The 27,843-nt window shown below is 47.3% G+C and overlaps 1 protein-coding gene across 2 annotated transcripts; it reads right to left on the bottom strand.

The window, feature by feature from the left end:
• Nucleotides 1-182: 182 nt before the first annotated feature.
• Nucleotides 183-26,541, bottom strand: CLEC4A (C-type lectin domain family 4 member A). 2 transcript variants are annotated; one of them, XR_009558202.1, is made up of 7 exons: nt 26,221-26,541; nt 15,318-15,434; nt 11,099-11,194; nt 6,872-7,023; nt 5,422-5,543; nt 3,422-3,681; nt 183-1,424 (listed from the first exon to the last, which is right to left on the bottom strand). XR_009558202.1 is itself a non-coding variant. In XM_060279058.1 (6 exons), the coding sequence occupies exons 1-6, from the start codon at nt 26,285-26,287 to the stop codon at nt 3,522-3,524; spliced, it is 714 nt and encodes a 237-aa protein (XP_060135041.1). In that variant the 5' UTR covers nt 26,288-26,541; the 3' UTR covers nt 183-3,521. The 2 variants fall into 2 exon arrangements, 1 of the variants encoding a protein (XP_060135041.1); XM_060279058.1 differs by having other exon boundaries at nt 183-3,681.
• Nucleotides 26,542-27,843: the final 1,302 nt, after the last annotated feature.

Genomic DNA, 27,843 nt, shown 5'->3' with positions numbered 1-27,843 from the left:
TGCTGAGTACCAAAAAATGACCCAAATCCCAGAAGACAACGAGTCCAAGATGAATCTGTGGGCAGAAAAGTTCTCCCAACAAGTGAAGAGAGATCTAGCCCCTTTCTTTCAAGCCTGGAAGTGGCAGAGAATCCAGTGAAGCAGTATGTGTCTCCATAAGGAATCAGAAGTGCTTGGATCTGTTTTTTTTTAAAATATATTTTTATTAATTTTCCAATTAAAACCAATTATATCACATTCATTATTTCAAATTATACACATATATATCAATCAAACCGAATGTTATGCCAAATCATCTAGAAATTTTTTTTGGGTTCCCATGCTTCAAGAAATTGGGGATTCCTCGCAACCGTCCACTGCCGTCTTTTTTCTAAAGTTCAAATCGTCTCTCCGAATTCATAATAATCCAGATCTTTCCCTCTTTCAACCGATTATTTCCCAGCTGCTGAGATAAATGTCAAACAAAGTTTCACAAATGTTTTTTCTCCTGTGTGAGTTAATCAGTCCAGCCTCCCCATAAATCTTCTTGGTCTGGAGCGTCCCTATTGCGTCGACTCTCAACACGAAGCAGCGCCATCTTAAAAAAACTCAAATCACTTTCGTTTTCTCTCATAGATTAACGATCTTTATAAAATTTACAGCTTTTCCAGGCAGAAGAACCAGACCTCACACCATGCATAGACTCTTGGTAAATTAATGGATCTCCTTGCCCTATAGCTGAACTTAGCTTCAGGTCGCTGCTCCAATTCAAAGTGCGTCACAACTCATAAATCCTCCGAACGCGTCCAGGCACTCCTCCCATCCAACTAGAGGGGGGCTTTTCTCGTCAGCAACTCCTCATCTTCAAAAAATATACTCAATAACAACAGTTTATAAAGTTCAACTCACACAGTCTTTTGCTTCTCTTTCACTCCAAACAAGCCAGGACATCACGTCTGGGAAGGTACGAAGTAACTCATATGAAAAAAATAAAAAAGAAAGACTCGCTTCCCTTATCGCTCCGTCCCCATCAATCCTTCTTCCAGATGAAATACAGCCTTTAACTCCTCACCCTCAGCAGCATAGATTTCTCGGCAGTAAACAGCGCTTCTGCCCCTCCTTCTGAAGTATGTCCATAGATTTAAGCCTAATTATCTTCTTTAATCATGGAAATCCCCGCCATGCAGATTAGCGTCCGGGAGTCCTGGCCCTCGTAAGTGCTTCAGCCCAAGCTCCCCCCACTCCATAAACAGTCGGAGTGGGTCTGGGGGCATCGCGGGCCAGCGGCCCCTCTCCATAACCCCCGGAGAGGGTAGGGGGTTGCCATTTACTCCCCTAGCAACCGCCAAATTCCTTACGAAGGTCAGAGGGATGGAAAACAGGTCCGCCATTCCTGCAGGCGGAAACCGGAACCCCCAGAAGTGCTTGGATCTGAATGAATGAATCTGAAAGACACAATTAAATTGAATCAACTGCAAGATGAATTCCGCTTAAAATTGCTTGCTGCTGATTTGGGTTTGGTGATTTGCCTAATGCTTTTTTATGATTAGTGCCTCTTTCCTGTTATGGGTCCTATAGTATAGCTACGATACATAATAAAAGTGGAAATGATTATGTAGTCACCTGGCTGTCTCCATCTCCTTTTATGGGTGTTTTTTATACTGTGTTTTCTGCATTGTGTCTACATAAACTCATAATCTGGCAGCTAGCAAACATACTAGAATCATAGAGTTGGAAGAGACCACAAGGGCCATCCAGTCCAACCCCCTGCCAAGCAGGAAACACCATCAAAGCATTCTTGACATATGCCTGTCAAACCTCTGCTTAAAGACCTCCAAAGAAGGAGACTCCACCACACTCTTTGGTAGCAAATTCCACTGCCAAACAGCTCTTACTGTCAGGAAGTTCTTCCTAATGTTTAGGTGGAATCTTCTTTCTTGAAGTTTGAATCCATTGCTCCGTGTCCGCTTCTCTGGTACAGTACTTCTACTGTATCAGGGAACAATGTGGCATGGCCAAGCTAGCTTCCTGCTGAGGTCATGACCTTTGTGTTCGATAGCAGATGGCCAGTCAACTCCCTCAACTCACCCCTCTTTTATTGTCCATTCCGGGTCGTCCAACCACTGCCACAGTGTCTTCTCTCTTGGCAGATCAAGAGGAGCAGATGACAGCAAAGGTTGCAAGGTTTTCAGCTGGGGCAATCAGAATAAGATCCACTGTTTGACTGATGATTCAGGACCCTAAGCTGTGTTTCATTTTAATCGACTTTTATTGTGTTTTGTGTACATCGTAATGCTTTTTTATTGCTATGGCCAATGGCTAACGCAAATAAAGTTTCATTCATTCATTCACCAGTAGTTAGAAGACGAAGGTCAGAGTTGAGAGTGGAGTTAGGCGAGCTAGCTGGCAGAAGTTGGCAGGCTGGGTAGAGCCAGGCCTGATTTATGCTGGAATCCAAGGCTGCAGCTCTGGGAGAAGCAAGACCCTCTTGGGGTGCTAATGCTGTGAGCCCCTCCATCATAGGCTCAATATCTTTAATATTATGAGTTTGTGGGCACCTTGACTCCCCTGAATTCCTGGGCCTAGTAGGTGTTGGAGTTTAATCAATGCTTGGAGCATTAAGATGGGCTGCCGGGTATTGAGCTTAGCAGTGCCAAAATACAGGCCCTGAGCTCTGTGTTAGTTTCTTAGTTAGCAGAGAAAAGGGCAGAAGGGGTAGTGTTTCAGGATTGAAGGGGGGAAAGGTTTTTCAGTCGGTTAGCAGCGATGCCACGGGGAAACAAGCTAGGCGGCTGCCTAGGAGTCAGGAGTTGTGAGGGTGGGGGAGCAAGATAAGTTTCAGGGCAACAGGCAGGGTGGTCATGTCTGTTTGAAGCCAGGACTGCATCTATGAGAGAAGCAGGGCCCTCTTGGAGTGCAAAGCTGGGAGCCCCTCCATTGGAGGCTCAGGTTGTATATATGTGTAAATAAACCATAGATCCTAAAGACACCGCAGTCTCTGCTGTGCCTCATTTCCAAAGGAAGCACAAACCCAGAAACTTGCACCGCTCAAAGATTGGGGATGGTGTGCAACACTATATACAAAAGTGGACTTTTAAACCTTGCTGAAAACCTTGCTGCTCCTGCTGAAATATCTCAACACATAATACACCTTGATATCTGGCATGGTGCCAGAGAGAACACTTTGAGAACCTCACGCATTGAGAATGAATTCTGCTACAGGAATGACTCCTACTCTGTAATCCAAATCCAATTTACCTAGGGGTAAATCTCATTGAATTCAATGGAACTTACTTCTGCGAAGGCGTGGTCAGGGCTGGAGCCTACATGCTGCGGCTACATATTAACCACTTTCTACTGAATTTTGGATTCTCCCTGTCATTTGAAAATTTCTACACATTACATTTCTTTTGGAGCACAGTTGTGGAATGAGAATGCACACCTTTCTCATGTGGAGCCCATGCTCAGAATGGATTCAGCCTGTCCAGTCAGGGGGCCCATGATTAATAGTTTGGAGTGTTCTTTTGGCTCTAGAACACCTTTTAAATTGAAAAAAATTCTGTATTTGTTTCACAAACATAATGATGCTCGTCCACTAAACACTGGACATCATTCCAGTTATTCTTCATCTTGCTGCCTTTTCCTATATGCATGACAACACAGTTTTCATCATCATTACTAGGTTCCTTGCTTCTCCAGAACCTGAAAGAGAAGGCAATTCATGAAAGAAAGATGCAAAGCTAGGATAACAAAAGCACAAAAAATGATGTTTTGGACTTAGCACCCCAAAGAAAGATGATCATGCTGAACAAGCAGGACATATCTGAGGAAAATAACAATGTAAATATGCTTCTCATGGAATAAGAAAATACTTACCTCAAGATATTCTCATAGATCTGGCTCTGCCTGAATTTGAAGCAGCCAGTTTGACTGGAGTCTGAATGACTTCTGGCTGCTTCTCCGATTGCTACCAGGGACACCAGCGCTGGTGAACATGTTTTTTATTTAATCCTCTCTCTATATTTTTACTTATATATTGTGACAGGATTGTAGATTCCTTGTTTATGGGTACGGTGGTGGCGGCGGCAAGGAAAAATAGGTATATAGCTCCACCATGCATTGCAACAATCCCCCTCACCCACCAAATCTCCATTTGTCTTTTTTTAAAATTACTCTACTAATTTTGCACATAGTTTAGAAAACAATAAAGCACAGTTGGGGAGAAACGGTGAATAATGTTTGGATGGACAGTAGATGTAAATAATATACACGACTAGTGTATCTTATATGTCACAGAAGGAATATAAACATAGGAAATGAGCTAAAAAGGGGAAACTGGGACGCATAAAATTATCAATATAACTCTACAGAAATCCTACCATTTCCACATATTCCAAATATATGCCGAGGCTGCTGTCAAGGAGTGTGGCAGCTGTGCCCTGTTGGCATATTCAAGAAGATCTCTCCAAATTGCCCAAAAGCTTTCTGGCTTAATCCTGCCAGACAATAATCTAACAAGCTATGTAAGTTTTTCTTGTATAGCTGTTCTCTAGCTATCCCACCATTTCCTAATGTCACATTCCACTCATATCATAGAATCATAGAATCATAGAGTTGGAAGAGACCACAAGGGTCATCCAGTCCAACCCCCTGCCAAGCAGGAAACACCATCAAAGCATTCTTGACATATGCCTGTCAAGCCTCTGCTTAAAGACCTCCAAAGAAGGAGACTCCGTAGCACATGCTGCCACTAATAAAACAAAATAAATAGTACTCAATTTTATTTCTGATTTTTTTCTACGTTCAAATATCGGTAATAGTGCCATTTGAGGTGTAGCTTGAACAGGTTCTCTAAGAATATTCCTTATTTCAATAAAAAAAATGGAACCAGAACACCTGAGACCGAGGGCACTCCCACCACAAATGAAAATGTGTTCCCTTTTGGCATTTTGTGAAGACACACATAATATTGGAGGATTTGATTGGAGCTCCTGCACATGAAAGCAAACCCTAGCGCCTATCTTTGTAAAAAGTATTCACTCCAGAATGCTGTGAACTACCAGAATAAAGAACAACGGTTGTGTCACAGTGCTATCCCTATCTTACGACTGTTTGGTGAGAGGAAATATGGAGAGTTTGAAATCCCCTGCCAAACCCCTGGGACCCTGGTTGCCCAAGCACCCACTAAATTCCCCATGAAGGGGCCGGGCAGGCACCCACAAATTTCAGTGCCAGGGCCATAAATGCTGCATGACACCCACGGCCCCAGGCACCCATGGTCACAGGGCCAAGCCGGCACTCCTGGCCTTCTGCAACACAAAGCAGTATTTGCTCAACCACAGCTGCCATCCCAGTCTGCAATATGCCTATGAATCACTTTGCACATTCAAAAAGCACAATATAACTGCTAAATATAACTGTTACTATGTAAGTATTACTCACATTAGCATGGGGTCAAGAGGGGTCTGATCCACCCAACGCCATTGATTCGTTCCCATCTGATTTGTGAGACCGATACAAAATTTTTCCACTTGACTGTTCTGGGTATGGTTTGTAAGGAAAACCTGCACAAAAAAATTGAACCAAACTTTCAGTTAATTAAAATCACAGAGCAGTCTATACAGGTTAGCTGTCTATGGGGAGCAGAGATCTTTGGGGATCCTTTTGTGTCAAACACACCCCAAACCCAAGGCTGCCTGTTGTAGCATGGAAACACCAATGCAACTAAAGACCACAAAAATACAGGTGAAACTCGGAAAATTAGAATATCATCAAAAGGCACATTTGTTTCAGTAATGCAACTTATTATTTTTTCTTTTTCTTTTAATTTTTACAAATGCTTTCTTTTGGAAATTCCACAATAATAAAACAAATAGTTACAATAATACAAAAATAAACATCGCTATTACATTTCATTAATTACATTCCCTTTACAATTGACCCGCCTAACGACAAATAATTACAATTGCAACAAATAAAGGCTTGACATATCTTGCTTTGCATGTCATGCATCTAGCTCATATATTGGTTTCACCTTTTAAGTTGCATTACTGAAATAAATGCACTTTTCGACGATATTCCAATTTCCCCGAGTTTCACCTGTATAGCTGAGTGGCGGGAGATCGAAATGCTTCTTCTAACATTCTGCTTCCAGGCATGATAAGTGTAGCAAAAGCTTCCCCAACCTGGAACCCTTCAGTTGTTGTTGGAGGGCTCCCATCATCCCTGCCCAATGGTCATGTTGGAGAGCACCAGGTTGGGGAAGGCTGGCCTATGGTAGCTCACCCAGCACCACACGGAGTGGAAGAGGGAGGGAAATGGACGGCGCATGTACATTCAACTTCCTAACAGCATCCGCATCCCACAGGAGATAACAGCTGCAGTGATAAGAAAAGAAGAGTTGTTCTATCTATTGTCTGGAGAGGTCCATAGCTGCCAAGTCTCCCGTTTTTCCCGGGAAACCCCCATTTTTCCAGCTGCCCCCAGCCGAAAAAATGGATTTTTTTGTTTTTCCCCGGTTTATTCTGATGTGGCGGCCATTTTGGAACTGGGCGGAGCATGCTCAGAAGCGACTTTTGATGCTGCTCTGCCCAGTTCCAAAATGGCTGCAGCGTGACTTCTGTTGCTGCAGCCATTTTGGAACTGGGCACAGCAGCATCAAAAGTCACTTCTGAGCATGCTCCACCCAGTTCCAAAATGGCCACCGCGCTACTTTCAGTCCGGTCCCTTATTTTTCAGAGAGGAACTTGGCAGGTATGGAGAGGTCACTTCCTGGTTCACATGGAGAAGCTGTTCTCAATGGAACCCAGTGAGGCAGCACTGGGCGTTGACGTTTTGCGCCCCTAACCATTTTGCGCCTGAGGCCATCCCCATGCTATGCCACTGAGCTCACCTGCTCAGCTTCTGAATTTATAATCACCAAGTCCAAGCCTTTCTTCCTGCATTCGGCCCTGCTCTTGTTCCAGGTACTTCTGTCTTTGGAGAAATAGTAGCAGCTGGATCCAAATTGCTCTAGGTCCCCCATGCAACACGACAGCCGTGGTTCTGTAAGAAAACCAGAGACAACGAGAAGCAACTTGAAATCTTCTTGCAACTGGAAACAAGTCTCTCCCACCCACTCCCTGCCCTTTTCCAGATCTTTCTTTTGCTATTTTTAATCATGTTCCGTTAAGGTGCCCCACTTTTTAAGTTGCATGTTCCATTTGCAGTATTGCGTGTCCTTTCTTTTGTTTCAAAATTATGCATAGGACAGGGTCAGAAAATAAGTGGACATTCAGAATTTAAAGGGGTGCAAAGAGTGCTGCTCACGGTGTACACACACTCAACTCACCTTCCCCTTTGGTGAACCATCATTTGTTCTTCTTTTTGCATAAAGGAGCTCAAGGTGGCACACAGGGTTCGCCCCATCTTCAAATCCCCACCACAACCCTGAGAGGTAGGTACACATCATTTACTGCTATTAAGATAGTGGGCACTTGTCCTCAGCTGAGAGCTACATGACAACATTCAGTCTTCTAGAGTTCCCCTTTTGAAGCTGCAGCAGCGATTTCCCAGCTCATGTGTCATTGTTCACATCAACAGACAAGTCATTTTTCATTTATTTATTATTACGGTCGAGGACCAGCTCTTAGAAGTAAAATAAAATAAAAATAAAACGGATCCCTTTGAAAAAACAGTTTCCGGGAGCATAACGTATAAAAGTTGCTTTGAACAAGATTTAAAAGAAAATTATAAATTGTGAGAAGTCACTTGCGTGGACTTGCAATCAGACAAGGAGACACCGAAGTAAGTCTTACCACTTCCTCTTTATTGTAACGCGTTTGCAAAGGCGGGCTCCACGACCTGAGTGGTGCGAAGAGCCCTGAGCAATGTACAGGCATAAGCTTATATCCCTACTGCTGCCGCCCCTCCTTAGAGGCTTGGCTTACAATCTATCTATCAGAGAAAGACACATTTCTAATACATTAACCAATCTACACTCTCTATTCTAAAGTTAACCTTATTAGGAAGCATGGGCTATACTTCCTTATTTCTACTCTAACTTAGCTGACATGGCACCCTGGAACTTTCCACTGAGTTCGAGGCACATCCTGTATCATCACTCACTCTCACATTAATTATATAACAGTGCTAAAAGTTTAACCCTTAAAATAGTGGCTGCAGAAAGCTGAGCCTAGCTCGCTCGGGGTGCCATTGAGGAAAAAATCAGACGGGTTGGGAAGAAAGTCTGTGTCTGCATATTTGGGCACAGAATCTGGCGACCGCCCTGGTTGTCTTCAGGTCTTTGCCTAGCAAGAGCATGTTGTATAATTGCTTTTCCGGGAGGCTTGCTAGCCTCACCAGTATGGGATCCAGGATCTCCCTTCGAGCTTCTTCATAGAGGGGGCATCTGAAGAACAGATGCTCAGGGCTTCCTATTTCCCCTAATGGGCGTACGCAGAGTCTTTGGGCGTATGGGATTTTTTTGTAAAGCCCCTCCAGGCGTGGGCAATGCCGCGCTTCTGGCAAGTGTAAAAGCCCTCCTTGTGTTTTTTGACAGGAGAAAGGAGAGGTAAGGTGCCGGGGCGGCTATGTATCTCTCGATTTCTCCAGTTCTGTATTCAGGGCATCTTGAGCAGTCCTGTTGTCTTTCGATGTCAATGAGTCGTTGTCTGACTGTTGCTTTAGCTTGCCTTAGATCCATCCTTAGGAGGGCTTGGGGGGCAAGGCCCATATTCTGGAGAGAGTTCAGAACCTTTAGCTGCCAACCGGACTGGAACTGGTCACATAGGATCAGTGGCACAATCCCTTGGGGTTTCAGATTTAGAGCCAGCCATTTATAGATTGATGATAGGCAGATTAAAGCCTCCACTCTCGTCATTCCCGTTTCGAGTCTGACCCATGCGTTGGATACGCATTTGGGGACGAGGAGGAGGGCTCTGAGGAATTTGGATTGTACACGCTCCAAGGGAGAGAAGGAGGAGGAGGATGGGCCTAGAAAGGCTCCATAACAAACAAGTCCCATAAGTGAGGGAAGCAGCTTGGAGTTAGGTCTGCTTTTTTATTTCTTAGTTGTTCAACAGTTTGACTCACCAGCAGGAGTTCAAATGTTCAGATAGGCACTATACTGTAATTCAGATTTCATACACGCCTTTCAGTGGAAATATAGTCCTAACCTGGCAGGCTTTGTGAACCCCAAATTCACCCCAGAGTAGTTGGGGCAACCCAGTCAGATGAGCGGGGTATTATTATTATTATTATTATTATTATTATTATTATTATTATTATTATTATATTTCACAACCAAATGTGACCAAAGCAGTGCTATACCAGTGTGGTGTAGAGGTTAAGAGCGGTAGACTCGTAATCTGGGGAACCGGGTTCGCGTCTCCGCTCCTCCACTTGCAGCTGCTGGGTGACCTTGAGCTAGTCACACTTCTCTGAAGTCTCTCAGCCCCACTCACCTCACAGAGTGTTTGTTGTGGGGGAGGAAGGGAAAGGAGAATGTTATCCGCTTTGAGACTCCTTCGGGTAGTGATAAAGCGGGATATCAAATCCAAACTCTTTTTCAATAAGATGAAACAAAAAAGATGACAGACTCAGTAAATGAAAAGCAATATCACAATTAATATTCCATAAAACTACTGGGTCTAATTAGGCACTTGTCTAATTTCAGTTGCTAACTGACTCCAGAGGGCTGGAGCTGCAATCCTAAAAACCTGGTTTCTAGTACATGCATACTAAGCACATCCCTGGGGCAAGTGGGACTCTTAGCAATACCCAGCAGAGGAGAGTGGTATGACACGGTCCTTGGGTAACCAGTTCCCAAGTTGTTTAGGACAGGCATCCCCAAACTCCGGCCCTCCAGATGTTTTGGACTACAATTCCCATCATCCCTGACCACTGGTCCTCTTAGCTAGGGATCATGGGAGTTGTAGGTCAAAACATCTGGAGGGCCGCAGTTTGGGGGGCCTGGTTTAGGGCTTTAAATACTAAAGGAAAAAACTTGAACTGCATGCGGTAGCAGTTAAGGCAATGTGTATCATGAAAAGAAATGATAAATGAGACACACACCGTGGAGGAGCTTTTACTGGTCAGACACACAAGCAAGAGAACTCCATTTCCTGCTACCAGGGCTGAACTGTGGGCAGCAGTCTGAGGAGAGCTAGAAGCTGGGACCCAGAAGTGATAGGGCAAACCAGTAGTCATGAACAAACAACAATTCTGGCCTGAAGACTAACTAGGAGGAGGCAAGGATGAGGAACAAGCAGCACCCAGGAGCAAAGAATAGTGAAGGATTCAAGCTCACACTAGAACTCAGCAATGCTTTATTTTTCAAACTAAGTGCAGCTGGAACCAGCACATTGCTGCTGCTTAACCAAGAGGGAGACTGGGAAGGACAAGGCAGCGGGGAGCGTAATGTGCTGTGAATGCTGTGGTGGAGCCAATACAATGCGCCCCAAGGAGGCTTAAGGGAACCTCCAGTTTTGCAGAACTGCAAAAAATTATAAGAAAAAACTAATTCAGGGATCGAGAGTGAATCAGAAACAGTTCAGCAGGCATGGAATGCTGACTGACTAGGAGAACGGGTGGAAAACTGGGAAGTGGATGGAATGGAGTATTTGGGGAAAGGGCATGGCCAGCTGCCTAGAATCTTGAAGAGGAGCATGCCACATTGCAGCATTTCCTTGCAGCTCCCACTTGTATTATGTGGTTCTCAAAACACTGGAACCAGTGCTTTTTTCTGGGGGGTATTCAACAGTACACAGTACACAGAAAAAAATGAAGTGTAGTTTTATCACCACCACACTTATTATGGGAGAATATGCAACTTTTTTCTTTTGGCAGAAGTGAATAAAACTTGCAGACATATTAGCCCCTCTAGAGCGGATCAAGGCAAATATATTCAGGAATTTTTGTGTGAGACACATTTAAACGTTGTTGTTTGTTTGTTTTAAAAAGAAACCACTTATATATTTTAAAAACTTTTTGACAGACTATTCCAACTGCATTTCTGTATCAAATCTTGCTTTTAAGGGGCTCCTTTAAATAAGGGTGGCTCTCTACTTTTTATTTTAAAGTGTCTAAGCTTTAGTCACATACTGAGGTCCATCAGATCCTCTAATTCATAGTGACTCACCTTTTCCTTCAGGACTCTCCAGGAGGCAATTCCATTGTGTTGATTTCTGAAACTGGCTTTTGAGGAATCCCTTCTTTGGACTTCCTTTGAGAATAACTGGAAAAAGGGAATGAACAGCAGCACCATATAATATTGCAGAGTCCAAGAAAAAAAGGCTTGGCCGCAGAAGGAGGTGCTAACACTGTGGTGAACTCCTAGAATCATAGAGTTGGAAGAGACCACAAGGGCCATCCAGTCCAACCCCCTGCCAAGCAGGAAACACCATCAAAGCATTCCTGACAGATGGCTGTCAAGCCTCTGCTTAAAGATCTCCAAAGAAGGAGACTCCACCACACTCCTTGGTAGCAAATTCCACTGTCGAACAGCTCTTACTGTCAGGAAGTTCTTCCTAATGTTGAGGTGGAATCTTCTTTCTTGTAGTTTGAATCCATTGCTCCGTGTCCGCTTCTCTGGAGCAGCAGAAAACAACCTTTCTCCCTCCTCTATATGACATCCTTTAATATATTTGAACATGGCTATCATACGGTATCACCCCTTAACCTTCCAGGCTAAACATACCCAGGTCCCTAAGCCGTTCCTCATAAGGCATCGTTTCCAGGCCTTTGACCATTTTGGTTGCCCTCCTCTGGACACGTTCCAGCTTGTCAGTATCCTTCTTGAACTGTAGTGCCCAGAACTGGACACAGTATTTCAGGTGAGGTCTGAATACAGTGGAACTATTACTTCCCTTGATCTAGATGCTATACTCCTATTGATGCAGCCCAGAATTGCATTGGCTTTTTATCTGCTGCATCACACTGTTGACTCATGTCAAGTTTTTGGTCTACCAAGACTCCTAGATCCTTTTCACATGTACTGCTCTCAAGCCAGGTGTCACCCATCCTGTATTTGTGCCTTTCATTTTTATTTTTGCCTAAGTGTAGTACTTTACGTTTCTCCCTGTTAAAATTAATCTTGTTTGCTTTGGGCCAGTTCTCTAATCTGTTAAGGTCATTTTGAAGTGTGATCCTGTCCTCTGGGGTATTAGCCACCCCTTCCCCACGTGAAGGCAGTTAGATCTCTGGTGATTTAACAAACCCCAAGCTAAGAAGGGCTTTCACACTAGCCCGATTCCACGCCATACCTACAACATTCTTACACAGCGTTTTTTCCAACATACCACTGAACCTCCGACTCTGCCCATGCAATGAGGGAATGATAGAGGACTATATACACTTTTTCTTTTACTGTTCCCTATATGACCCTGTGAGATCCAGGCTTCTCCTTTCAAACCCGACGACCATCTTACGGGACATTGATCACATGAAGTTTTTACCGGTGGACGCCAACCCCTTGGTTTCACGTGACGTAGCTATCTATATTTTACAGGCCCTTAAACTCAGGGCCGCTTTCCTGGCTGGCCGGCCAGCCAGACCCTAGTCCTATGTAAATTCCTGTTATATTTTTAGCCAATACGCATTGCTTTCGCCTCCACCTAACCAGTTGCATTTACCTGGATTTTATATTTAATGTTCTAATTGTATTTGTTGTAGTTTTATTGCTGTGCAACGGTTTTCTGTCTGTTTGTACTTGTGCTATGGCCATACGGCTAATGCAATAAATGTTGTTGTTGTTGTTGTTGTATTAGCCACCCATCCCAATTTGGTGTCATCTGCAAACTTGCTCAGGATGCCCTCAAGCCCATCATCCAAGTCGTTTATAAAGATGTTGAATAAGACTGGGCCCAAGACAGAACCCTGTGGCACCCCACTAGTCACTTCCCTCCAGGATGAAGAGGAGCCATTGATGAGCACCCTTTGGGTTCGGTCAGTTAGCCAGTTACAAATCCACTGCATGGTAGGATTGTCTAGCCCACATTTTACCAGCTTCTTTACAAGAATATCATAGGGCACCTTGTCAAAGGCCTTGCTGAAATCAAGATATGCTACATCCACAGCATTCCCTTCATCTACCAGGCTTGTGACTCTCAAAAAATGAGATCAGATTAGTCTGACATGACCTATTTTTCAGAAACCCATGCTGACTTTTAGTGATCACAGTGTTCCTTTCTAGGTGCTCACAGACCTTTTGCTTAATGATCTGCTCTAGATCTTTCCTGGATCAAATGTAAGGGGTGATATGATAGCCATGTTCAAATATATAAAAGGATGTCATATAGAGGAGGGAGAAAGGTTGTTTTCTGCTGCTCCAGAGAAGCGGACACGGAGCAATGGATTCAAACTACAAGAAAGAAGATTCCACCTAAACATTAGGAAGAACTTCCTGACAGTACGAGCTGTTCGGCAGTGGAATTTGCTACCAAGGAGTGTGGTGGAGTCTCCTTCTTTGGAGGTCTTTAAGCAGAGGCTTGACAGGCATATGTCAAGAATGCTTTGATGGTGTTTCCTGCTCGACAGGGGGTTGGACTGGATGGCCCTTGTGGTCTCTTCCAACTCTATGATTCTATCTCTTCACAGGTATACACATTTCTGATATATAATGCCATTCCTCCTCCTTCTTTCCTGTTTGGTCTATTTCTCAGAAATAGATTGTATCCCTCTATTACTACATTCCAATCATGAGACTCATCCCACCAAGTTTCAATGATGCCTATTATGTCGTATTTAGTTTGCTGTACCAAGAGCTCAAGTTCATCTTGTTTATTTCCATGCTCTGTGCATTAGTATACAGACATTGAAGACCATTGATCACCACCACCACCCTAGCATCTTATTTAAGGATATTTTCCTCCCACCACTAGGTCTGCGTGCTGTTTGCTCCATTTGGTCCTTGACATTTGGATGATCATCTTCAGAACTTGATAGACTCCTACCTTCAGGACCACTGTCTCCCTCCCCCACATAAGTCAGTTAAAAGCCCTCCTGATGAGGTTTTTGAGATTCTTGGAAAAACATTCCTCCCAACCCTTGTGAGGTGCATCCCATCACTTGCCAGAAGTCCACCTTCAAGAAACTGCAGACCATGATCTAAGAATCCAAACCGTTCCTGTATTATTAGTCTGATATTAGTCTGACGTGACTTATTTTTCAGAAACCCATGCTGACTTTTAGTGATCACAGCCTTCCTTTCTAGGTGCTCACAGACCTTTTGCTTAATGATCTGCTCTAGATCTTTCCTGGTATTGATGTCAGGCTGACTGGGCAGTAATTGTTTGGGTCCTCCCTTTTCCCCTTTTTGAATATAGGGACAACATTTTCCTTCTTCCAGTCTGCTGGGACTTCGCCTGTTCTCCAGGAATTCGCAAAGATAACTGCCAGTGGTTCTGAAATCACCTCTGCCAGTTCTTTCAATACTCTTGGATGTAGTTCATCTGGCCCTGGAGACTTGAATACATCTTTACTAGCCAAGAGGAAGCCAGTTGTTCACTTCCCCTATTTTTCCCTCTCTCCCTGGGCCATGTCGTTCAACTGGGAGGACAGATGAGATGACAATTTGTGCATTTAATTGCTTCAACTTCCTGCCCAGAGCCTCATAATCACTTTTGATCTTCTGGGGGCTATGGCTAGCAGTGTCATTGGTTCCCACATGGACCAAAAGGAAGGGGTGTTTGTCAGTGGGTTTTGATTCCTCGCAGCCGTTCTGTTACATCTTGGATCTTGGCCCCAAGGAGACAGCACACCTCTCGAGACGTCTTGCCAGGCCCACATATTCTGATGTAAAACAACAGTCTGGAATTGGGCACCTCTGTAGTAAATCCTGAATGGACGGACATCTTCAAAAATGCCGGATCAGCTGTCACTGCCTAGTTCACTAAAGCTACTGATTATTTAAGATTAGCAGGCACCACTCTCTCACATAATGATGCATTCACTGTATCCTCAACCAAACCAGTGATTCCCTTTTGCCTAATTTGAATCAGCCATGATGGTCACGCATCAAGAGAGCAAGTGATCTATCAAACCTTTTGGTGCTAGGTTGTTTTAAAAAAGGAGATTACTGGAATGGATGGGAAACAGTGAGTGAATATGAACGAGGTTTCTGTTTAATTAGGTATGTTAGTGCACCCCTCATCACAACGTGTCCAATCCAAACTTCATCAGTTTGAAGGACATTTGTCAATGGGAGAACTTTTAGGTTCTGTCATGCTCTCTGCTAGAGGGAGAGAATACCTACTAAGTCCACTTACGGTTTCATTTCTCCCTGCTTTACTCAGAACTTTCATGCAACCCTTTAGCAGAATCTTCCCCTTTCTCTTAAGTACAGCTTGCTTTTTACTCACCAATGATGACAACAAGAAGTATGATGGAGAGCAACATCAAAAACCCTGACACCACCCACGGAAACCAGGGCTTGCATTTCTGGAATCTACTAAGTGGTGTTTCGCTTCCTGAAGATGCTGAAAAGTGAAGATGTCACCATTACAAAGGTAAAGGGTACTTACTCAAATGCACTCAATACAAGCTAGTTAACCCTTAAAATGTCTCATCATGCTGTTGCATCACTGTTGCACTCGCAATCACACTGGCTGCTGAAGAATAATGACCTATGGGAAAGCTAGTTCTGTGCACTAGAAACCATAGGCCAACAGCCGTTTGTAAAGGGTGACAAGACTCTCTGTTGCTTGGTGGACATACATGACTCAGTAGCAATGACTTAGGGCCATGCCTTAGTAGTAGAGGACATGTTTTGCAGGCAAAAATCCCAGGTTCGATCCCTGATATTTCCATTTAGGGCTGTGAAAGCTGGAATATCGGTGCCAGTCAGCATAGATGGTAATGAGCTAAAACAGAGGGACAGTCCCCATTATGTTGGAGCCTCCAGCCACTGGCCATGGGGAAGATAGTCAGCTGGGGATGAGAACTGGGGGTTCAGAACATCTGGGGCCCCCCACACTGGCAACTGAACCAGATAGGCCAATGACATGACTGTCTAAAATAGCTTATGTGCCTGCTCCGCACTTCTCATATAGACAAATGCCTTGTGACTATGAATCATTTTTGAAAAATCCACTGCCCGCAGATTTTTGGGGAAGATTACAAATTCTCCGTAGGCCACTTATGCAAATTAGTTTCTGAGTGTATTTTCCCATTAACTATAATTCTGCTGGGTGTTAGCACATCATGCAAGTTGATTCTGCTTGGCAGCTGGAAATTTGCGGAATGCTGGTGTTCAAAAGAGCTGACATGCACATTCGCACGTATAGAATATTGGGGAAGTGGGGCTTTTAAGGCAAAAATAGACTTCTGTTCATTTCTCAGACCCGCTAGTCCAGAACAGAGGTTCCCACCATGCCTGTTTGTGCCTTTGAAGCCATTTTTTGCTTGATGCCTGCGGTTAAGAATACTCTAAAAGGAAAAGGCTCCTCATGCCATCTTCTTGAAGGTTACGTGTCTCCAGATGGAAATCCCAAGAAAGGTTTTTAAGTGGCATACTTTTATGGACAAGCAGCCCATGGCATAAGAACATGAGATGGACCAAAGAGTCCACCTCATCCACCAGCAATTTCCAACAGAGGCCAGACAACCAGACACCTCTGGGAAGCCTGCCTGCCGGACTCAAGCCCAACAACGCTCTCTCCCCTCATGTTCCCCAGGCTAGTATTCAGTGGCAGACTGTCTCCAGTACTCGATGTCAAACATGGCCGCCACACCTTTCAATGAAGGTCACTCCCCCAGTTTTAATAATATGACCTTTACCACTGTGAATTTGTCTTACTTTTCCACCTAGTGCTCATGACTTCCACAGTTCAGCCATGCACTTTGTGCAGAAGTACACTCTTGTCTGGGGACAGAGGTGGTGCTGTGGGTTCAACCACAGAGCCTAGGGCTTGCTGATCAGAAGGTCGGCGGTTCGAATCCCTGCGATGGGGTGAGCTCCCAGCTCCTGCCAACCTAGCAGTTCGAAAGCACGTCAAAGTGCAAGTCGATAAATAGGTAAATAGATACCTTCCAAGCGGGAAGGTAAACGGCGTTTCCGTGCGCTGCTCTGGTTCGCCAGAAGTGGCTTTGTCATGCTGGCCACATGATCTGGAAGCTGTATGCCGGCTTCCTCAGCCAATAACATGAGATGAGCACCGCAACCCCAGAGTCGTCTGCGATTGGACCTAATGGTCAGGGGTCCCTTTACCTTTACACTCTTGTCTGCCCCAAACCTCTTACCAGCCAGCTTCCTAAAGATGACCTTGAGTTCTGGTATTGTTAGAGGTGGAGGAAAACTCATGTCCACTTTTTCCACACATCCACTTTATATATATCTTATCATGCCTTTTCCCCATATGAAGAAGCCCTAAGCATGATAACCTTTCCTCAGGGAAAAGGTTTTCTGCCCCCGATCTGAGTCAGCCCCCCTGAGGGCCTAGATACCATGACTATCAAACGTTAGACAGGGTCTTCTCTTTGGCAGAATCCTCTTTGGCGAATCGCTCCTTCAGAAAGCCTGCCGTGACCATTTCCTTTGAGCTCTTAGGATAGGCATCCCCAAACTTCAGCCCTCCAGATGCTTTGGACTACAATTCCCATCTTCCCCGACCACTGGTCCTATTAGCTAGGGATCATGGGAGTTGTAGGCCAAAACATCCGGAGGGCCGCAGTTTGGGGATGCCTGTCTTAGGAGGTTGGTTAAGACCTGGATACTTGAGAATCAGTGGTGTGGGGTGAAAATTTTCATAGGGGAACAGTTAGGGCCAGAGGCACCAGCTTATGAGGGAGATTGGGGGGGGGCATCATGCGCATGAGCATTGCACTTTCCTCCCTAACCTGGGCAGATGCTTCCTGGACTTTGGGAAGGTGCCAGGGGAACATTTAAGGGACTAGGCCTAGAACCCCTAGTCCATTGTCTAGAACAGGCACGTCCAACAGGTAGATCGTGATCTGCCGGTAGATCACTGGCTCCCCCCAAAGAAGCTCAACAACTTTGGCTCCCCTAAAAATGCTCAACATTTTAGCCTTTCACCCCCCCAAAAAGAGGGCTTTCCTCCCACCTCAGAAAAGCTCAACAACTCTGACCTGAACCCCTAAAAATGGGCCTTCCTCCTTCCTAAAAAATCTCAACAACTTTGACCTGAACCAAAAAACAGGGCTTTCCTCCTCCCTAAAAAAGCTTAACAACTTTGACCTGAACCCCCCAAAAGGGGGATCACTGCCAGTTTTTAACTCTGTGAGTAGATCGCAGTCTCTTTGGAGTTGGCCACCCCTGGTGTGAGGGGCAAGGGGTATCGCGAAGCCCCTCCCCTCCTGAGTTCCAGCCCAGCCCAGAGCACGACTGAGAGCAGGGAAAGCTCCAGCTCCAGTGGGGAAACAGGAAGTGGGGTCCAAGGCTCTGGCAGGGTAGAAGAGCCAGCGTCCCAGGTGGGACAGGAAGGAGGAAAGAGGGGGGGCAGACCCATCCCCCCAACTCCGGAACTTCGCAGAAAGCGTCGGGGGAAGAGGATGGGGCTCCCCAAGTTGTTATGCTGGCGCAAAACGCGCCAAAAGCCATTCGGAGGTTCTGATGAAAGCTGAAAAGATGTGTCTCTGTAAATAGCTCTACCTTTAGCACTGTAAATACGCAGCACCAATAAAAATATAAAATGCAGAGCGGTGGAGAGTCGTTATTCTGAAGTAGTCCCATCCGACCACTGTGACAGCAACCTCCGAATCTTTTTTGGGCTACTTTGGAGTTGCAGGGATGAGCGCGCCAGAAGCGGAGACATGGCGGCAGATCGCGGAGAAAGCCCAGCAGGACCTGCAGGAACTGGCGTTGCAGGCACAGGGGGAATTAAAGGCGGCGAAGCAAGAAACGGAGAAAATTAAAGAGGACAGGCACAACCTTGCTGAACAGGTGAGAGCACTTCAGGAGAAAGAGCAGCAGTTAAGGGCGGTAGCCGTGGACCTCCAAAACAAGTTGGATGCAGAGAGAAACAAGGGAGGAGGGGGAGCCCAACTCCAAGTGCTGCCAGGAAGGAGAGCAGGGACCCTAGTAAGCAAGTTCAATGGAGACCCGAGGGAATATCATGGCTTTGAGACTGAGATCGTGTATGCTCTTGAGCTGCACCATGATGAGTTCCCTGATGATGGGCACAGGGTAGCGTTTATTGTGGAACACCTTACCGGGGCAGCCAGGGAGTGGCTCAGACCGTTAATCGCGACAAAAAATCCTTGCATGAAGAATGTCAAACTATTTTTGGAGGCTTTAAAAACCATGTATGCGTCCGATAGCCATATGGACCAGACCAAAGAGGAACTGCATAATTTAAGACAAAGAACAATGACAGTTCGCGAATATTGGTCGAGATTCACCATGCTGGTGCACAGACTGGGGTGGGAACTGCACTCGCCTCCGATGGAAGCGGCGTTCTACCTGGGGTTGAATGAGGATGTGAAAGATGAGCTCTCGAGAGGTCCAAAGCCCAGTAATATGGATCAGCTGAGCAAAGCGGCTCTGGCGGTGGGGGTGAGACAGGAATCCCGGTGGAACGACAAGCAAGCAACGCGCGCAAAGCGGGCTTGGTTCCCACGGTCGCAGGAGAAGCCACTCCCCCAACAGCCATCTCACGCCATGCCAGGGGCCAGCCAAGACCAGGAACCCATGCAAATTGATAGCGCGCGCGCGCGGGCTTTTCAAACCCCAGCGGCGCCAAGACGCAAGGAGGGAAGAGGCGGGAATTGCTTTCTCTGCAACTCCCCTCAGCATCTCGTCAGAGACTGCCCACATCGCAGGGAATGGCAAGGAAAGGCGGGAACGGTTGTGCCCTCCCCCACTGACGCAGCACCACAGCAGGGAAACGAGACAGCCTGGCTGCAGGAGACAAGGGGCAGCAGCCAGGCGCCGTCAGCACACAACAGCCCCAACCCACCCGCCCGCACAGCGAGGAGCAGCGCCAGCCCACCCCCCCCAGAGCAGGGGTGGTTCTAGAAGTGACGCTAACGCTCCCTAATGGGTATCCCCTGACGGTCCTCGCGTTAATCGATTCGGGGGCGTCGGCCAACTTCTTTTCGAGAAACTTTGCAGAAGCGCACCAGATCCAACTTCTGCAGCTGGATTTTCCCCTGCACGTCTCCACCATTGACGGCAGGGAGTTGCTGGGAGGGGCCATCACCCACCAGACCCCCCCCCATGAGAATGACGGTGGGGCGACACTCAGGGACACTGGCATTCAACGTCACCACCATCTCAGACCCCCCCATCGTCTTGGGCATGAGCTGGCTGGCGCGCCATGACCCCTCCATCAGTTGGCACCAGAGATGCATCACGTTTGGCTCAGACTATTGTCTGGAGCATTGCATGCAACACCAACCAGGGGAGGGGCCTCCAATAGCCACGGTGGCCACCATGCACGTCAAGGGGGGTGAGGCGATACCCAAGCAGTACTGGGACCTGCAGGAGGTCTTCAGTGAAGCGGAATCCGACCACCTGCCCCCGCACAGGTCATTTGACTGCCAGATCAACCTGGTGCCGGGGGCCACGCTACCCCCAGCCAAGCTGTACTCCATGTCAGATCAGGAGCTGGAGGATCTGCGTGCGTTTATAGACAAGAACCTCAAGAGGGGGTTCATCAGAGAAAGCAAGGCAGCAGGGGGCAGCCCGGTCTTCTGGGTGGACAAGAAAGACACGCAACAGCGCCGTCTGGTGGTGGATTTCAGGCGCCTGAACAACATGACAGAACCGGTGGCTTTCCCGATGCCCAGAGTGGACGATCTGCTGACAGCGGCACGCAGGGGCAAGATCTTCACCAAGCTCGACCTGAGGGGGGCGTACAACTTGATCAGGATCCGGGAAGGCGATGAGTGGAAGACCACGATGTTCACGCCTCTCGGCTCTTTTGAATATCTGGTGATGCCCTTCGGTTTGCAAGGGGGCTCAGCATGCTTCCAGGCCTTCATGCACCACGTCCTGGGGTCCCTCCTCTTCAAGAAATGCCTGGTCTTCTTGGATGACATCCTTATTTACTCCAATGACCCAGAGCAGCATGTGAAGGATGTCAGAGAGGTGTTGCAGCGCCTGAAGGAGCACCACCTGTATGTGAAGCTGGAGAAGTGTAAGTTTCACACCAAAGAGGTGGACTTCCTGGGCTACAAACTGTCAGACAAGGGGCTAGCGATGGACAAGGACAAGGTGCAGGCCATCCTGGACTGGCACAGCCCCAGGACGCGCAAGGATGCCCAACGCCTACTAGGCTTCGCCAACTTCTACAGGAAGTTCATCAAGAACTTCTCTCGCGTTACGGCTCCCATCACGGACTGCCTGCGAGGCAAGCAGAAGTTCAGGTGGACACAGGAGGCGCAAGCAGCGTTCGAAAGCCTCAAGAGGGTGTTCGCCTCAGACCAGAACCTGTTCCACGTGGTGCAGGATGCACCCCTACGCGTTGAGACCGATGCTTCAGACAGAGCTTTGGGAGCGATCCTGTTGCAACTGGATGCCAACAGAGAGTGGAGACCCTGTGCCTTTTTCTCCAGAAAGCTGACACAGCCAGAACGCAACTACACGGTGTTTGATAAGGAACTTCTCGCGATCCACGCTGCGTTTAAACACTGGAGACATTTCTTGGTGGGCGCCAAGCACCCCATTCAGGTGTGCACGGACCACAAGAACCTGGAGTTCTGGAGAACGGCCAGGGTGCTCAACCAGCGGCAGATACGGTGGGCAGAGTTCTTCTCGCACTTCAACTTCTCCATCCACTACATACCGGGGGAGCAGAACGTCAGGGCGGATGCCCTATCCCGCAAGCCAGAGTACATGGAGGAGGAGTTGCCACCAGCACCCCGACACATTTTCCCCCCATCAGCATGGTCCTGCGGAGCAGCAGTGGTGAGCGAGGCAGAACTCACAGCACTGACGGCAGCCGATGAGTTTGCCACCCGCATCTTCAGAGAGCTGCGAGGGGGGAGGGAACAGGCAAAAGACTTTGAGGAAAGGAGGGGGTTGCTTTTTTACAGGGGAGCCCTGTACCTGCCCACCAACCAGCTCCGAGGTAAGGTCCTCAAGCAGATGCACGACAACCCGACGGCGGGCCATTTTGGAAGGGACAAAACCACTCACCTAGTCATGAGACACTTCTGGTGGCCAGGGGTGCGGGAGGATGTTCGAGACTATGTAAGGGGCTGTGACACCTGCCAGCGGGCAAAGGTAGTCAGAGCAGCACCAGCAGGGTTGCTGGAGCCATTAGCCACCCCGCACAGGCCGTGGGAAGTAGTGTCAATGGACTTCATCACAGACCTGCCGTCGTCCAGGGGCAAGACCGCAGTGTTGGTGGTGGTGGACCTTATGTCCAAAATGTGCCATTTTATACCGTGTGCCAGGGCGGTCTCTGCAGAAGAGACAGCCAAACTGTTTGTTGACCACGTATTCAGGCTGCATGGATTACCTTTAAGAGTTATTTCAGATAGAGGCCGCCAATTTGTTTCCAGGTTCTGGAGGCGGCTCATGAACCTCCTGCAGGTGGAGGTCAGCTTGTCGACGGCTCGGCACCCGCAGACCAATGGACAGGCGGAGAGGGTCAACGCCATTCTGCAGCAGTACCTGAGATGTTACGTCAGCCAGAGGCAAACGGACTGGGTGGATCGCCTGCCACTGGCAGAATTTGCCTACAACAATGCGGTGCACGTCTCCACAGGGGTGTCGCCCTTTAAGGCCAACTACGGGCGCGACCTCAGATCTTTCCCGGAGAGGGAGGGGGAGGAGGAGGAGGAGGGCCCGCAGGCAGAGGATTGGGCAGAGGAGCTGGAGACGGTGCACCAGCAGCTCAGAGAACACTTGGAGAGGACCAAGGAAGCGTACAAGAAGGGGCCAGATCGCCACAGGCGAACGGGGGAGGTCATCAGGGTGGGGGACAAGGTTTGGCTGTCCTCGGAGGGCCTTCCCACCAGAGGGAGGTGCAAGAAGCTGGCACCCAGAAGGTTGGGCCCCTTCACGGTCACGCAGCAGGTAAACCCGGTGGCATACAGGCTGGCACTGCCAGAGGACATGAGGGTGCACCCAGTGTTTCATAGATCGCTGCTGTCTCCGTACAGGGAAAGTAGCAGGTTCAGGGACAGCGCACAGACCCCCGAGGGAGGGGGGGAGAGAGGAGGCAGGGAGCCACTCAATGAAGCAACGGCCATCCTTGATTCACGAAGGGGGGTGGGGGGCCTGGAGTACCTAATGGCATGGGAGGACGCCCCGCCATCCCAAAATGAATGGGTCCCAGCCACCCAGATACAGGAGGAATTCTTAGTGGAAGAATTCCACGCCCTCTTCCCACACAGGCCCAAGCCCTGGCACATGGAAAGGGAGGGGGAGGAGGAGGAAGCACAGGAGGGGGAAAGCAGTTCACCATGGAGATGGGAAGCAGAGTTTGAGGACCCGGAGGAGGAGATGTGGGTATCTCCGAGGTCCACTCAATCAGGAGAAGAGGTGGACTGGCAGCAGATTTTCACCCCCACCAGCTCTGAGGCCACGGACTTTTTGGGCTTTCCCTCTTCCCAGGAGGAAGGAGGGGGCCAAGGGAACTGGGGGGAGGTGTTCACACCAACCGGCTCGGACAGCACGGAGTTTATAGGCTTTCAGTCACCACCAACACCCGTGCAGCCGCCCGGGAGGGAGGAAGGGGGGCCTGGGAGGGGGATGGATGTGAGGGGCAAGGGGTATCGCGAAGCCCCTCCCCTCCTGAGTTCCAGCCCAGCCCAGAGCACGACTGAGAGCAGGGAAAGCTCCAGCTCCAGTGGGGAAACAGGAAGTGGGGTCCAAGGCTCTGGCAGGGTAGAAGAGCCAGCGTCCCAGGTGGGACAGGAAGGAGGAAAGAGGGGGGGCAGACCCATCCCCCCAACTCCGGAACTTCGCAGAAAGCGTCGGGGGAAGAGGATGGGGCTCCCCAAGTTGTTATGCTGGCGCAAAACGCGCCAAAAGCCATTCGGAGGTTATGATGAAAGCTGAAAAGATGTGTCTCTGTAAATAGCTCTACCTTTAGCACTGTAAATACGCAGCACCAATAAAAAGATAAAATGCAGAGCGGTGGAGAGTCGTTACTCTGAAGTAGTCCCATCCGACCACTGTGACACCTGGTCTAGAACCTCTGTGATGCGTTCTTAGACGTGGAAGAAGGCACTTCTACATGGGGTATGGCAGGGGGGCAGTCCAGAGGATTGAGTGCTGCAGCTCAGACCCTCGATGGTTCGCACCAGCCAGGGCAGGAAACTGGCAGGGAGGGAGGATTTTGCTAGAACTTTTTGCTACACTAGCTCCAATATGATGTAGCTGAGGAGCCCAAAGATCAGGCCCATCAGGGGATCCAAAGGGCTTTGGATCTAGCATATACTTTGGATCCTCCTTTGAAGCACCCAGTTTTGTAGCTTTCTGCTCTCTACTGCCTATGAAAGATCAGATGGTGGCCGCCTACTGCCTGCTCATGCAAAGCTAGAGGGTCTCTTCCACGATGAAGCACCCCCTTTCCATCTGCCAGCAGAGGTCAGTGAAGAGTAGATGGCCTACAATCCTAATCCAATTTTGATTGGGCTTCTTTATGGACTTTTATTTTGCAAGTTGTCTTGAAAGCTCTGCTGGGGTGATTACCGTATCTTCATTCCGTAAGACGCACTATTTCCTCCTTAAAAGTAAGAGGAAATGTCTGTGCGTCTTATGGAGTGAATGTGTGGTCCCCAGAGCCGAATTGCCCAGGGGCTAAAGGCAGGTCGTGCTTTTTTATTATTATTAAAAGAAAGAGCTAAAGGCTAACAAGAGGGAAAGAGAGTGTTGAAAGGAACCCGCTCAGCAGCTGATTGCAAGAGATTGGAGAGGGAGATAAGGGAGCTAGCTCCCTTCCCGGCCCCTCCCAGCCCCTCGCCTAGGCCTCAATTGTTGTCTGCAGAGGGAGACATGTGACTGGCTGATTAGATTATCTGTCTGGAAACTGTAGAAATGGATCCCTTTCCTTTCCTAGAGAACCTGCAGAACTGTGAGTTGAACCCCATAAAAACAGGATTTTCCCCTTTGCAAGGAGACTCAGCAACTTTGAGCTGATCCTTAAAAATGGAGCTTTCCCCCTTTGCAAAAAAAGCTGCACAACTCTGAGCTGACCCCCCCCCCCACACAAAAAAACGGGGCTTTCCCAATTTGCAAAATAAGCTTCCTCAAATATTTAATTGGGGGGGGGGCAAAGGCACCTAGGCGTCTAGGAGTTGGCTGCTATGCCTAGGACAATTCAAGAAAGCAAAAAAAAAAATTCTTGTTTTCCTCCTCTAAAAACTAGGTGCGACCTGTGGCCAGGTGCATCCTATGGAGCGAAAAATACGGTGAGTCAGAGGTGTAAATTTAAGAAATAATAACATCAGCCAGTAATAATCTACCAGAGACCATTAAAGTGAGGCACACCTGAAGGTCTCCATTTTACTTCTTAAGCATTTTCTAATCTCACATTCATCAGAAAGGAATGGATGGCAACCAAGTGGCAAAAATATATATGCACCTCTCTTCTTCCTCAAGTTTCTGCGTGTGTTTGCTCATCTCCGACAGACGAAGCTGCACTATTCTGATCCAGGCTGTCCTGTTTCCTCCAATTGGCAGATTCCCACATATCCCAAGAGAGTAATGGGTTTACACAGGGGTCAGCAAGGTTTACCTCGCCTGAGCCGGTTCACTCCAGTGGAGATCCCTCCATGGGCCGGACTGTGCGCCAGCCCGTGATTTCTGGCGTCTGCGTCAACACAGTTTCTGGCACCATGGAAGCAAGTCTCTGTGTCATGCTGGTTTAGCGCAGCGCACGTGGACTCACCGAGCAGGCAGCTCAGTTCGGGGGTGGCTCTTGGGCCAGTTAAAAGACCCCCGTGGGCCGCTTGTGGCCCATGGGCCTTAGGTTGGCGACCCCTTGATTTACAGGTTGGATGCAAGAAAAAATTATTTTGGTCCTATGGAGTGGTTCAATCTTGTAATAAGCATTTTTTACAATTAAAAAATAGATTGCAAGACTGCTGCCATGTTTTCTAACAGCTGCCATCTTTTCTAAGTTCCAACTGCTAGATTTCCATACTAAAAAAGTATATACTTGTCTGATTTCTGCATGCTCCAAATTTAAATAGCACAGATGATCAGAAAACTGAAAAGGTATCCTATAGCCAAGCTGTCCTAAAACACAACTGGAGAAGAAGCGCCCAGGGGATCATTTCCTTTCCCCTTCAAAAGGTTGCCGACACCCCAGCACATAGACCCTTGCATCCCACCGCCGGGATCTTTACCTTTGGGTTCAGCAGATGAAGGCCCGTTCTTGAACCTCACTTCAGCATAGGTGACCTCTGATGTCATCTGTATTCTGAAGAGTCCTTTTCAAAGCTTACGGTGCAACTGGTGGAATGGGATTTGCATTTGGTTTGGGGAACAGGTTACAAATGAAAGCACGACTAAAGCAATGATTTTCTAACTCTCCCTCCCAGGAGGTGTCATATTAGGAGGTCTTTGTTCTTTCAGTACTTCTTCATTTGGAAAGCTCCACAACAGCTGAAGTGAAATAGGAAGTTACAAGATGGAAACGGGAAGTCCTACAAGCTCAGTCCCCTAAATTAAAAGGCAATCTTTGCAGTCTCTGCCTTGCCCTGGGCTCACCCCTCCCTTCCCTCAGATTGTTCAACATTTCTGGTCAATGCAAAGTGGAAACAATGTCAATTTACCAGAAATAGAATAAAATGAGGAAATGGAAGACAATACTATCTTAGGCAATCTGAAATCATGGTGCAGTTATGGGTTGGTTGAGATAAGGAGCATTTTCAAAAATGAGTACCAGTATTTTAAATCCTGTAACGGAATAAGCAGTGAAATAGGAGGGCGATGTCCACAGTTTTTCAATATTTACAATTAGGAAATATAGCTAATTGCTTAATGACAAAATATTGCCCATTGTGGGATGCTACAGATGTGGAAAACCTGGTGACAAAGCAGGGGAAGATCAAAGTTACTGTGATGTTTCTGCTACTGCACATCAAACTAAATGGGAAGAAAACCTGAACTGTGAGATTACAGCTGTCGGTGGGGATGGCACACCGTCCCAGTACTACTCTTAAATAAAATGTTTTGTAAATTTCTATTTTGTTGGTACTTGGACTAGGTTGAACCAAATATATCCAGGGGCAAATAAGAAATGTTGGGAATATGAGACATCAAATGCCAATCTGCTCCCTATGTTTCAGTAATATTGCAAAATAAATTTTTCTGGAGAAATATCTTGAATGAATGCTGCACTTTATATTGTTGCACCCGCCCTGGGACCTTCAGATAAAAGGCAGGTAAGAAACATAATAACAATAATGGTTGGGGCACATATTAGACAGTCATCTTGGAAAATTCCGAAATGCAATGATATACAGTGGTACCTCGGTTTACGAACTTAATCCGTTCTGGAAGTCCATTCTTAAACCAAAACCGTTCTTAAACCGAGGCGCGATTTCCCTAATGAGGCCTCCCTTCCACCGTTCAAATTCCGTTCTTAGACCGAGGTAAAGTTCTCAAACCAAGACACTATTTTCTGTTTTGCAGAGTTTGTAAACCAAATCGTCCTTAAACTGGACTGTTCTTAAACTGAGGTACCCCTGTACTAGGCAAACAACACTGTACTAGGCAGAAAGGATTAAACTGCATCACATTTGCCCACCAGATGGCAGCACATCATTAAAACAGTGTCCTCTGGAAGGTAACATGACAGGTGCAGAGAAAGGGCGTTATTTAAGTCATTCCTCCGCCACGGTGCAAATTCCCTGATTCATGGGAACTTTCCAAGATTTGTGCAATGGATGTGACTATTTGTTCTGCATGACCCACTTATTTTCCTTTTTTTGCAGAAATATAGGATGTGTGAGAAGCCTCTAGAG

This window comes from Zootoca vivipara, chromosome 9 (genome assembly GCF_963506605.1).
Source record: "Zootoca vivipara chromosome 9, rZooViv1.1, whole genome shotgun sequence".
Taxonomy (NCBI): domain Eukaryota; kingdom Metazoa; phylum Chordata; class Lepidosauria; order Squamata; family Lacertidae; genus Zootoca; species Zootoca vivipara.
This window is presented reverse-complemented; position numbering and strand designations above follow the sequence as displayed.

Bases quoted from the DNA above. Each gene is read 5' to 3' on its own strand.
- CLEC4A (XM_060279058.1), bottom strand. From the start codon at position 26,287: ATGACATCAGAGGTCACCTATGCTGAAGTGAGGTTCAAGAACGGGCCT. The intron at 15,435-26,220 runs GTAAAGATCCCG...TTCACTTTTCAG, and splicing joins TTCATCTGCTGAACCCAAAG to CATCTTCAGGAAGCGAAACA. The intron at 5,544-6,871 runs GTGAGCTCAGTG...TTTTTTGTGCAG, and splicing joins TAAATTCAGAAGCTGAGCAG to GTTTTCCTTACAAACCATAC.